The sequence below is a fragment of the Passer montanus genome, unplaced genomic scaffold (assembly GCF_014805655.1).
Source record: "Passer montanus isolate IOZ18808 unplaced genomic scaffold, ASM1480565v1 scaffold35, whole genome shotgun sequence".
Classification (NCBI taxonomy): Eukaryota; Metazoa; Chordata; class Aves; order Passeriformes; family Passeridae; genus Passer; species Passer montanus.
The window spans coordinates 3,143,644-3,155,069 of NW_024368263.1; the positions used below are offsets into that span (position 1 = coordinate 3,143,644).

The 11,426-nt window shown below is 59.4% G+C and overlaps 1 protein-coding gene across 1 annotated transcript; it reads right to left on the minus strand.

Moving 5' to 3' along the window:
* Positions 1–1,675: 1,675 nt before the first annotated feature.
* Positions 1,676–11,068, minus strand: SLC9A3R1 (SLC9A3 regulator 1). Its single transcript, XM_039716516.1, has 6 exons — positions 10,612–11,068; positions 4,872–5,033; positions 3,996–4,149; positions 3,418–3,458; positions 2,828–2,914; positions 1,676–2,723 (listed from the first exon to the last, which is right to left on the minus strand). Exons 1-6 carry the CDS (start codon positions 10,993–10,995, stop codon positions 2,571–2,573), a joined length of 981 nt encoding a protein of 326 aa, XP_039572450.1. The 5' UTR covers positions 10,996–11,068; the 3' UTR covers positions 1,676–2,570.
* Between the last annotated feature and the right edge of the window lie 358 nt (positions 11,069–11,426).

The window sequence follows — 11,426 nt, forward strand, 5'->3', positions numbered from 1 at the left end:
GTAGTGGCAAATCCTAGACCACAAATGATCTGTTTCAGTGGTAGAAGATCAGGTAATAACTTTCAGATTTGCTGAGGGATGTTTTGGAGAGTGGCAGTCTGTGGAATTTTTAGTGTTGCTGTGCCTGTATTTTTAGGGCCTGGGGGCTTTAGTTTCCCAATTTTAGCTAATTTAAATGCATTATTCCTGTGACTAATATTAAAGCCAAGTGTGGGAACAGTGCATCATGGCATTTTAAACAAGTATTTAGTGTGGATTTAGTTGTAGTGAAAGCTTTGTGAGATAATAAAGTGAAGAGCTGCTCTACTTCCCGCTGGGATTACCATGACAAGGGCTACTAATCCTCCTGCTCCTCATCACCTGCTGCAGGCAGAAATGGATTCTGTCCTCCAGCACAAGATCTGCAGAACCTGCTGGGTGCTCTGCTGGCTCTGGTGCTCCTTCTGTGAAGTGTCTCATCCCTCTGCCACAGGAGCAAGGCCAAACCGGCAGCAGAGATGGAGCTGGGCTGGGATTTGCTCCCCCTAAAACCCGACCAATGTGGGAAAAATAATTTCTGCTGCCAGGGGGCAGGGGCAGGGTGATCTCCTGTGGCAGCTCCTGTGCCCAGCTGGTTGCTCTGGAGCCAGTGAGGGCCCTGCTTGGCATCCCAGGCCCCGGCAATGCCTGCGCGGCCCCGGCTCTGCAGGCGGCTGGGAACAGGGAACAGCCTTTCCCTGGCAACCCAGCTAAGCTGGGTATGGCCCAGCTCAGCCCACCCCAAAGGCTGGGGGGAAGAGTCCTGGCAGGGCTCAGTCAGGGCTCCCACAGGGAACCAGTGCCCAGCTGCTCTGACCAGGCCAAGAGGCAAAAGGTGCTGCTGGGAGCCACTAGCTGCCCTCAGTCCTGCCCCACCCCGTGGCTGTCCTCCTGCCCCAATGGCATGAGGATGGGAAAACAGGGGACAGAGGCTCACCTTCCCTCAGAGGACACGTCTTTGGAGGATGAGACAAGCTGGAATGGGCTCCCCTAGCTTCCAGGAGGAAGTGACAGCCTGCACATCCCCCAGAAATCTGGTGGCACTTTGTCACCTGGGTGTCACTTGAAGTGCAAAGATCTGTGAATATTCATGTGCTCAGGTGGACAAGAAACTTCGCAAATTTGGAGCACAAAACAAGAGTGTGCAGAAGGGGGGAAGCAAAGATACCAGACAGAGGCCAGGCACAGCCCTGCCTTGTCCTATTGTGCCACCAGTCTGGCCCCACTGAGCCAGCCAAGGCTGCATCCATTCATTCAGAGGGACAAGCACCCCTCTGCTCACTGATCCCCCCTGTCTTCCCTCAAAGGCTCATCCCTAAAACTCCTCTAGGGGCTGGGGGCACATTTGGGCTGCCCCAAACAGAGCTACTGCCCTCCAGCCTGGCCAGCAGACCCAGATTACAGCTTTGCATCACCCTCCTCACCCTCCCCCCCAACTCCCCAGGGGATTAAAGCTCATTAATCACCCCAAGGCATTAGCCCCCACTGGGAGCAGCCGGTGCCTCCCCAGCCCCCTCAACCTGTCCCCATCACTGCTGAGGGGTACCCAAACCAGGCCCAGTGTCCCCCAGTGTTTTTCCCTCAAGCCCCAGAGGGCCACAGCAAGGCCTCTGCACCCCACCCCCAGGCTCTGGAAGGATTTAGCCTTAAACCAGACTCGTGAAGTCAGAAAGGTTTATTCCAGTAAACAGAATTTCTCTTGAGCTCAACAGTACAACAACACCCGATTGCAGCACATGGAAACAAAACATCCACAGGAAGAATTTCCACAAAATACAGGTAAAAAAAAATGTGATTGGAAAAACACCCATTTCAGAATAAAACAAGAGGTCTGTGAGAAGCTATTAAATTAAACAGTGTTGAATTCAAACCCTGATTGGCTCCGTCTCCAGGAGTGTGCAGTAGCAAAGGAGACTATTATTGCTTGCTGTGCTGGCTCCAGACGCCCTCTCCTCTCCCAAAATTTGCCCCAGGGCAGAGTGCTGAGCACTCCCCAGTGCTGGGCACCCATACCCCTCCTGCAGCTGAAGAGGCAAAGGGACAGGGTCATTGTGGACGGAGCTTGCCAGGCCAGGGTCAAATACCCTGGCTGTGGTCAGTGGCTGGGCAGGTGGGGTTTGGGAGAAGACACTAAAAGCCTCAGGTTTTGCAGTTAAAGGGTAATTTGGGGGGGATGTCAAATAGAGATGAGGTTTAGGGTGGGGGAAAAAACAGGGAACAGTGGGGACCAGGAGTGTTGGGCATCAGGCCACCCCAAATCCTTGATCCCTCCCAAACCCCTGCTTGTGCCTACCAGGGTGTGCAGGGCTTCAGGGCAGGGCTGGAGGAGCACCCTGGGGATGAGCTTTCGGGAGGGGGCACCCCCAGCACCCCCAGCCCAGAACTCCTCTGCAGGGATGCTCACTGGCCACCAAAGCCCAGCACTGGGTCAGGGTGGCAGGGAGCAGCCCCACATCTCTACCAGAAGCCCGTGGCAGGGAGGAGAGGAGTGCAGGAGAGGTGGCTCTGGGGCTGGGCAGGGGCTAGAAGACACCCAGCCCGCCCCAGGGCCTTCACAGGTTGCTGAATAGTTCATTTTTCTTGCTCCAGTCCATCTGGGGTGCCCTCTTGCTGGTGCGCTTCTGGTGCGCCCGCTCCTTGGCCACGGCCAGCGGGATGTCCAGGTCCAGGAGGGAGCCAGGTGCTGAGTGGCGCTTGTCACCCTCCTGCGCGTGACGTCGGGAGGGGTGAGAGGTGCTGTCAGCCCTGCTGTGTCCCCGTGGCGGGGGCTCAGCCCAGCCCTGCCTCCCCCCAGCAGTCCCAGCCCTACCTCGCCGTGGGGCTCGCCGGAGCCGGGGGCCGCGGGGCTGGACGGACGCTCGGACACCGAGGGGGAGCGCGGCTCTCCGCCGTTCTCCTGAGGGAGGGCAGCATTGGGGGAGTGTGAGCTCCAGCCCTGGGGCTGCAGAACAGCCTCCAGAGCTGCAAGGCCCACCCAGGGGGGCCATGAAATCCGTCCTTCCCGCAGTAATCCCCTGCAAGCTGCAGGCACGTAAATACCTCCAGCGCTGCCCATCAGGGCGGGGAAGGATTAAACCCCGGCCTGAGTGCCCTGGCTTTAGCAGGAGGAGAAGGAGGGTGGCTGCAGGGCTGGGTGCTACTTCCCTACTCCAGCACGAGGGCTCCTGGAGCATCGGATGGCAAAAGAGAGCAGGAAAACAGCCACCTCCATCACACTCAGCATCCCCCTTCCTGGAGGACACCAGTTCCCTTCCCAGTGGCACCAGCTCTTGTGTGGCAGGCTGAGATCACTGTGGTATCTGGTGGCATTACCCACCCATGGGCAGAGGGGACATGAACAGGAGGGTTCCTGACTGGAGATGGGCATAGATGGAATTAAAATCAAGACAAGGCTCTTACCTTCCCTATATCACCATTGGCTACTGGTTCTGGCAAGGGACCTGTGGGATAAGGACACAGGCATGGGGTGAGGATGTGTTTGCTTTGTCCCCTTGCCAGTGGAGGGCAAGCCAAGGCTGTACAAGGCCAATGCTCACACAACACTGCCCAAGGTCTGGCCAATGAATTTTTAAATTTTGAATTGAATTTTTTAACCACCCACTGCAGCCAGCCCCGTGGGAATGCTGCCAGCCCCATCCCCATGATGGCAGCTGTGATGTGGAGCCCAGTGAGACCCCTTCCCCATCCTCCTGGGGACCACTGTGACAGCAGAGGAGAGCAAAGGGCAGCTGATGCCTGTTTGCTCCCCAAGCCATAAACCCAGCCAAAGTGCAACCCAGGGCCATAAACCTGCCCATGTCAAGGGGGCCCTCAGCCAAGCAGGGAGACACCAAAGCCAGGTGACTCTGCATGGCCCCAAGGTGTTAAGGCCACCTCCCAGGGCTCAGCACCCTTAGGTTTGGTGAGACGGTGACACAGAGCCACCAGAGGTGTCACAAACCCCTCCCAGCAGCACAGTCCCCCAGTCCCCAGCCCACCTGTCAGGTGCTGCTCCGAGGGCACCACCTTGCACTTCTTGAAGAACTCATCTGTGAGGACGTCCACCACCAGCAGCCTGGTCTCGTCACCACTCGCCTTGATGGCTGCCACCACATCACTGTGCTGCTTGCCCTCCATGCACACACCATTCACCTGCAGGTACCACATCACCACTGGAGCTGGGGGACCTCCATCCCTCAGAAGCACCATGGAGGGCTCAGGTATCAGCCTTGGTACCAGCCATAATCCCAGTACACCCCACAGGCATTCACAGCCTCGCAGGGATTAGCAGTGAAGCCAGAAAAACCTCATTAAAAGCAGATTTTCCTCTGAGTAATTGGCATGGGGTTGAATGGGCAAAGCTGGCAGGGAACTCGAGCAGCACATGGACCCGGGGCTGGCACAAAACCCAAATGCCAAGCCATGGTCTCCAGAAACCCTACAAGGTTAACCCCAGAAGAGGCAGCAGCCCCACGCCCTGGTGAGCAGCAGGGCTGGGGCTCAGCTGGCCCTTGCTCTTGCAGATCATCATCCCACATGGCAAAACCTGAGCTCATCCCCACCCCGGTCACACCTGACAGCAGCACTTGTGACCATTGCGCACCTTGTCCCCAGCCTGCACCATCCCAGGGGATCCCCAAGGACACGGCCACTGCTAATTAACCCCCAGACAGCTAATTGAAGCTCAGTCCCAGCCCTCCACAGTGCTGCACCCGTGGGTGGGGACCGGCAGGCTGGTGCAGGTTGGCGGCTGTGCCGTGAGTCACCAGCGTGCATGCCTTCCTGGCCAAGGGCAGCTTGGGCTCACATCCCGGGCACCAGGATGTGAGGGAATGCCAGAGAGACCCCTCAGCCCTGCCCTCAGCCCAGCACACCTCGATGATGCGGTCCTGGGGGGCCAGCCCTGCTGCCTCAGCTGGCGAGCCGGGGTCGACGGCGCGCACGTACTGCCCTGGGCGGCTCTTGTCACTGTGCAGGTTGAAGCCATAGCCATCAGGGCCCTTCTTCATGTGGCACAGCCGAGGTCTCAGCTCCTCCTGCAATGGGAACAATCTGTGGGTGAACTGCTCCGGACCCCCAACACCCAAGGACAGCACCAGGAACCCCAGAGAGCTGCTGGAGTATCAGGGACACCATCCTCAGGTGGCCATCTGTGGGCACTGACACCTCAAGATAGGATGCAGGGTGCCAAACACCCTGTGATCCTCAGCTCTAATTAATTAATTAGGTGCAAGGCACACTAATTGCAGTGAACCATTGAAGAAACTTGTTATTATTCGTGTGTTCCCAGACCACGCTCTTCCTTTTGGGATCAGGACTGCAACTGCCATGAAGGTGGAGGAGGAAACACAGCCCAGGTGTCTGGGAAGCACCTCCCCACTCCACCCCATCCCACTCGGGAAGCTTTGGCTGCTGGAGAGCTCTCAGGTGCTGGCACAGGTCCCCTGCATCACCCTCCTGCCCAGTGCCCCTCTCCAGGGCAAAGCCAGCCCTGGGCTCAGGGAGATCCCAGAGCACCCCACAGCCATCCTCACAGGGAAGGGGCACACAGGGCTGGGCAGGCAGCTGGAGCCCAGATGGAGCAGCTGTAATGCTGAGGCACCTCCATGCCTCAGCACGACCTTCCAGGATTGCAAAACAGAAACCAGCTCCACTGGGACGTTCACCTCCCCAGGAGGCAACACCCAGCTCATCTGCACCTGGTTTCACCTTGACCTGTGGACCCACCAGCACCTGGAGCCAGAGAACCCTGCTGGGGCAGCACTCACTGGGCCCCCTCGGTGCCCTCTGAGCTCCTCCACAGGGTGGGCAGCAGGAAGGAGCAGGAGCATCCCCAGGAGCCTGGCACACAGGAACTGCCTTCACTCACCCAGCGGGGAGTGGGATGCCCAGGAAGCATCAGAGGAAGCAGGTGACACAAACCAGACACCTGCACATTGCACTGTCAGAACTGCTCTGACCCTAGCACCCAATAACTTTTACTATTTATATATAAAATGGTTTGATGCCACCTTGACCACCAGAAGCTGGGCTTTGGCTGGGCTCTCCCAGCAGCCAAGGCTCATTCAAACTGCTGGAATATTCCTCCCCAAGAGGGCTAGGATTTAATCTTTCATCCGAGATAATTTTTTCCCTGTTGGTAGCATCACTGAGGACAGGCACTGCAGGAATTTGCCCTCCCACACCTGCACCAGGGTGCTCTTTACCCCCTGTACAGCACTCTTGCATCTTGCCACGAGATCACCTTTGCCCACAGCAGGGAACAGCTGGGTGCTGGGATGCTGACACCCCATATCTGACACACTGGTGTGGCACAGGGTCCCACACGGGCCGGGGTGACACATTTACAATTGCTAAGCCCAGCGCTGCAATAAAGCCCTGATAAAGCCCCATCCTCTTGCACAACACCTTCCCCCATGGTCAAGGCCAGCCACCACCCCAGCACCACTCGACAACGCCCTGGGCAGGGAGGTGCAGGCAGCGCCCAGCACATCTGCCAGGAGTGAAGGTGATCCCGAGCTGCCTCAGCACTGGCATGCAGGACTCAGTCTCCACGTGTGCCAGCTTCACATGCCCAGTGCAGCAGCCCAGCTGTGGATTCCCTGGCTGGGTGGAGGATTGTGACCCCCTCAACTTCACCCCTTCCACCCTGCTGTCCCCACCCCGTGCCCAGGGGCAGCAGGGCCACAGGGTGTGACAGCATCCTCCACCTGGCAGAAATCCCAGGCAGTGGTGGGGACAGACAGTACCCAAATAACCACAGAAGGAGCTGCTGGGTGAAGGCAGCACCTCCCCAGACCCCTGCCCTGGCTCAGGCTCTGGAGCACCCACGCTGCCCTTGGCAGCGCCGAGGGGTCGCTCCACGCCGATAGCTCAGGACAAAGCCACAGGCAGCACCCAGCAAGCGGAGCTGGCAGCGCTCCCGGGCGAGGAGGAGGAGGAGGGGGAGGGAGGGCTTTGCTCCCACCCATACCAACAAAGCCCTGGCAGCCTGGGCTCTCTGTGTTGCTGGTCCCATGAATGTTTGGGGGGGTGGGGAAGCCCTGCAGGGTGGACAGATGTCTCAGGACACAGGGACAGGTCACGGCGGTGAGGGAGGCGCTGATCCTGGCAGGGCAGCTGGCCAAGCCATGAGCCAGCCCCCCAGCATCCCCCCGGCAGCGGCTGGCAGCTCCTCCAGCCCAGCATGCCAGGCTGCCTGCGCCCTCCCCAAGTCACAGAAACCCCGCGGGCAGCCACCATTCTGCCATCCAGAGAGGAAAACAAACGCATCTGATCCTCCAGCAGCCGTATCCTGCCCATCCATGCGGTGAGCACCCCATGGCAGGGCATCCTTTCAGCCCCAAAATCCCTTTTGGGCTGAACGATGTGAGGCAAGAGGGCTTGGGGCCAACAACCCAAGGAGACCCGCGGCTGTGGAGCTGGGAGCTGGGCAGTGGAAATGCCCCTAATTTCTCTAAGCTGCTGCATCCTGTCCTGCAAGGCCAGCAGCTCTCCTGCCACGCTGGGATTAGCTGGCAGAGCCTTGTTAGAAGCAATTACAACCTCAGTCAGGGAGGGCAGTGGGGGGAGCTGGAATCAGCCCCCTGCAGAGGCATCCCATGCCAGCCACCCCTCTCCTGTACACCCAGGGAAGGCAGAGAGGTCTCTGTCTGCAGAGATACCTGCTTGGGATGAGGATTTCTGCAGCACTGCACTGCTGCTCCTACCCTGACACAGGATCTGGGGCACACCCAGATGCTTCTTCCTCCGCAGCACCTTCAGTCACCTGGCAGCACCAGGATGGTGGGGACCCCAGCTGCACAGCATGTCAGGACTCACTCCCCATTTCCCAGCCACTCAACAGCAATTTCAGGACAGCTTTTGAAGCCTCAAGTCCCAGGAAATTCCCTGCAGCCCTACAAGCAGCATCAAGCCTGCTGGCAGCAGCAACATTCCCAGTTACTCAAAGAGAAACACAAGAGCTCTGAGGACGCCTGAGCCAGCAAATTCACACGGGTCCCAAAATCTGGCGCACACATTCGGGCTTCATACAAAGGGGATGCAAAGCAGCCTCCTTGCAGCATCCCTGTCACGTCCTGTTTGACTGGAGCTGCTTTTCATGCAGCTGCCTTGAGAGGAAATTTAATTCATTTCCTAATTAAACTCTAGCTACCCCAGCGCAACACTCCCAGTGCCGGGGGAACTGCTCCCTGCTACACTCTGAAACCCAGCCTGGGAGGCTCTCCCAGGTTTTACAAGGAGGGATGAGCCTTGCTGGCAGGGAGGGCTCTAATTTAGCACTAAATTTGTAAGAGGGAAGCCTGGGGCTGGTAGCAAATGCCTTGCCCTGGTACCAGGGCACTTCACTGGCAGCATCCGGCGCTGCCCTGGGAACACTGTGCAGTTTGTATGAAACTTTCTCAAGACACTCCCGAGCAGCTGAAGCCTCCGGAAATAAAGATGGAGGCAGACAAACTGTCACAGCTCTTGGCTGGGGGACACCCCCACGGCACAGGGCCCCAGGAAAGGGGGCTGACCTAAGGGGTGTGAAACTGCCACTGCACTGCTCAGCACTGCAGACAGGGGTGCATGGACCAGGGAGGCTCAACACCTCCACCACACCATCAGGGGGATTTGCACACTCAGGGTTTGATAAGAATGAAAAAGGAGCCCATGATGAGTCTCCCACAACTGCCTCAGGGATCCATGGGGTGTCTGAGCCCCCTGGCAGTGCCAATCATGCAGGACCCAGTACAGTTTGGAGAGAGAATGGATTCTGCTGGAAGGTGGGAGACATCAAACACTGCTCACCACAAGCAGCTCTCCCAGCTCTTGAGCGTCTCCAGGCTTGTTAAACAAATAAAGGCAAGTCCAGCCCAATAAAGCAAACAGAACTCTGACATGTGCAAATCTCCCACTTCCCCTGTGATCCCAGGGGATCCTACCAACCCTCAGTGATGGGATGGGGCTGCAGGGGGATGGAGCACATGACCAGAAACAGGCCACCAGTGTGCTGCTGCCTCACTGCACAGAAATCCCTCCTCTGGCTTGGATCAGCATCCCCCCCAGCATCTTCCCAGCCTGCTTGGTGGGTGCCTGACCTGGGTTAGATGTCTCTAAACCCACTTTTCCACTGGGCCCTGCCCCCAGCCGCAAGATTTCCTGCTGCTACCTGTTGAGAAACCGTCTGGGGCCTTGTGGCAATGTCACCCCATGTCACCTGCTTCCTGATCTAGTGCGGAGAGAAACCGCTAGCAGAGAAACCGCCAGCAGAAACCGTGCATGAGCTGTGCCCTGCTCCCCAAGACTGTGGGGAGTCTTCAGCCAAGACTGTCCCCCAAAGCCCCAGAGGGATCTCCAGCTGGGGCTGTCTCCCAAAGATCTTGTGGGGCATCTCCAGCTTCCTCTTTCCATCACTCCAGCCAACACAGCGAGCAGGCAGCAATCCCACAACACGAGAGGGCTCCATCCTCTTTGGGGACTGCACGTCCTGAGCCCCCAAGCCTGGCAGGGGACTCACCCCAGCTGCATTAAGAACACCCCTTTCATTTTTCCCAGCCCATGGAGAGGTCTGGGAGCAGAGAGCAGAGCACAGCCTGGCCAGCCCCAAGGGAGCACTGGCACTGTGACATACAGGAGAGCATGTCCTCCCTGCACGGGGCCACACGTGAGGGACGTGGCATGATACAGGGGACAGCGAGCAAGACAGACAGCACAGGGACAGAACACAGCTGCTCCCACCCAAATAAGCCCAACAAGGAGGTGCTGGAGTGATGTTTTAGCCAGGCAGGGATGAGAGCTGTGCCTGCAGTGGATCAGCCCAACCAGGGGAACAAGCACAGGCTGAAGTCCAGCAGGAGATACAGCTCAAACCCACCTAATCCTCAGCAAAAGCCTATGTGACAGCACAGCTCAGTGAAGCACCAAGGTCCTCCTCGGACTCAGCATCGACACTGGGAAGGCTCCACCTCACCAGCCTCTGTGGGAACAGGTCATAGGATTTCCCCAGAAGGCTCCTCACACCGGGAACTCAGGAGGCTGCTGCCCAGGGAGCCATCCACATGTCTGTTGTGACAACAAACACGTCTTTGCTGGGTAAATAAAAAGCAGTATTATCTCCCGGAGCCCCGAGCGTCTCTTAGGAACCGCTTGGGGCATGAAAGGTCAGCTGTTTCTCAATTCCTCACCTTTCTACATCACTTTGTTTGTGCAACTGCTCACTCCCACGCGTGCTTAAGGCCGACACTCCTGAGTTAGGAAGCATCCGTGGGACTGACCGCCAGGATCAAGCCCCCAGCCCGGGAGGAGCTCTGCTGTCTCCCCTCCACAGCAGAGACCGAGCACACTCAAAGCAGGAGTGACCCCAAACACCTGCAGGAGCGACTACCAAAAACACCGTCCGCCACAGGATTTCTGTTCTATTTATTTAAAACAAAAAAGGCAAAGCAGTCGGGCGCGGCGCTTCTGGGGAGCCGTTTGTAGAGCAAAGCAAAAAAAAGAAAGAATCGAGACCGAAACCACACATAAGGCGCAGGGCAGGCGCGGCGGCCGGTCGCACTGGAAGGTCGCACCCCCTCCTCCTCGGACACCACCCTCTGCCCCGGGAACTTGCGAGCCCCGGCCGCTCCTCACCCGCTGCTCGGCGCCGGGCTCCCGCGCCGCGGGCTCCGCCGGCACCGGGGCCGCCTGCCCGCCGGCCCCCGCCGGCTCGGCCCCGCCGCGCTTCGGCAGCTGCTCCTCGGCCGTCGAGTCCACGACGAGGAGACTGACGGTGCCGGCGGCGGCGCGGATCCGCTCCACCACCTGCTGATGGCTCTCCCGCTCCACGTTCTCGCCGTCCACCTCCAGCAGCCGGTCGCCAGCGCGCAGCCCCGACCGCTCGGCCGGCGAGCCCGCTTCCACCAGGCGGATGAACTGGCCCGGCTTGCCCTTCTCGCCGTGCAGGTGGAAGCCGTACCCGTCCGGGCCGCGCTCCAGGCGGCACAGCCGGGCGGCGGGGCCCGCGCCGCTGCTCATGGCGGGGGAGGCGGCGGGAGCAGCGGCGGGCCCGTCCCGCCACCCGCCCTCAGCGCACTGCGCGGCAACGCGCCCGCCGCACGGCTTATATAGGGGGGCGGGGCGCGGGGCCGGCGGCCGCCAATCGCAGCTCGGGGTGGGGTGATGCCCGCCAAATAAGGTCAGAAATGGGGCGTGTCTATGCAAATGTTGAAGGTGTGGTTATGCAGATGAGGCTGTGTGTATGCAAATGTGTCCCGCCCCGCCGGGCGCGGCGCCGCCGGGTCGCGGTGCCCGCCGCGGGACCGGGCCGCTCCCCGGGGCTCCGAGCGCCCCTCCCGCGGCCGGGCCGCTCCCCGCAGCCTCCCCCGCCTCTCCCTGGTGCCACCCGAGCCCGCCGCGGCACCTCCCGGTTCTTGCTGAACTCGCCCCGCCGGGGATCGGCTCTGCCG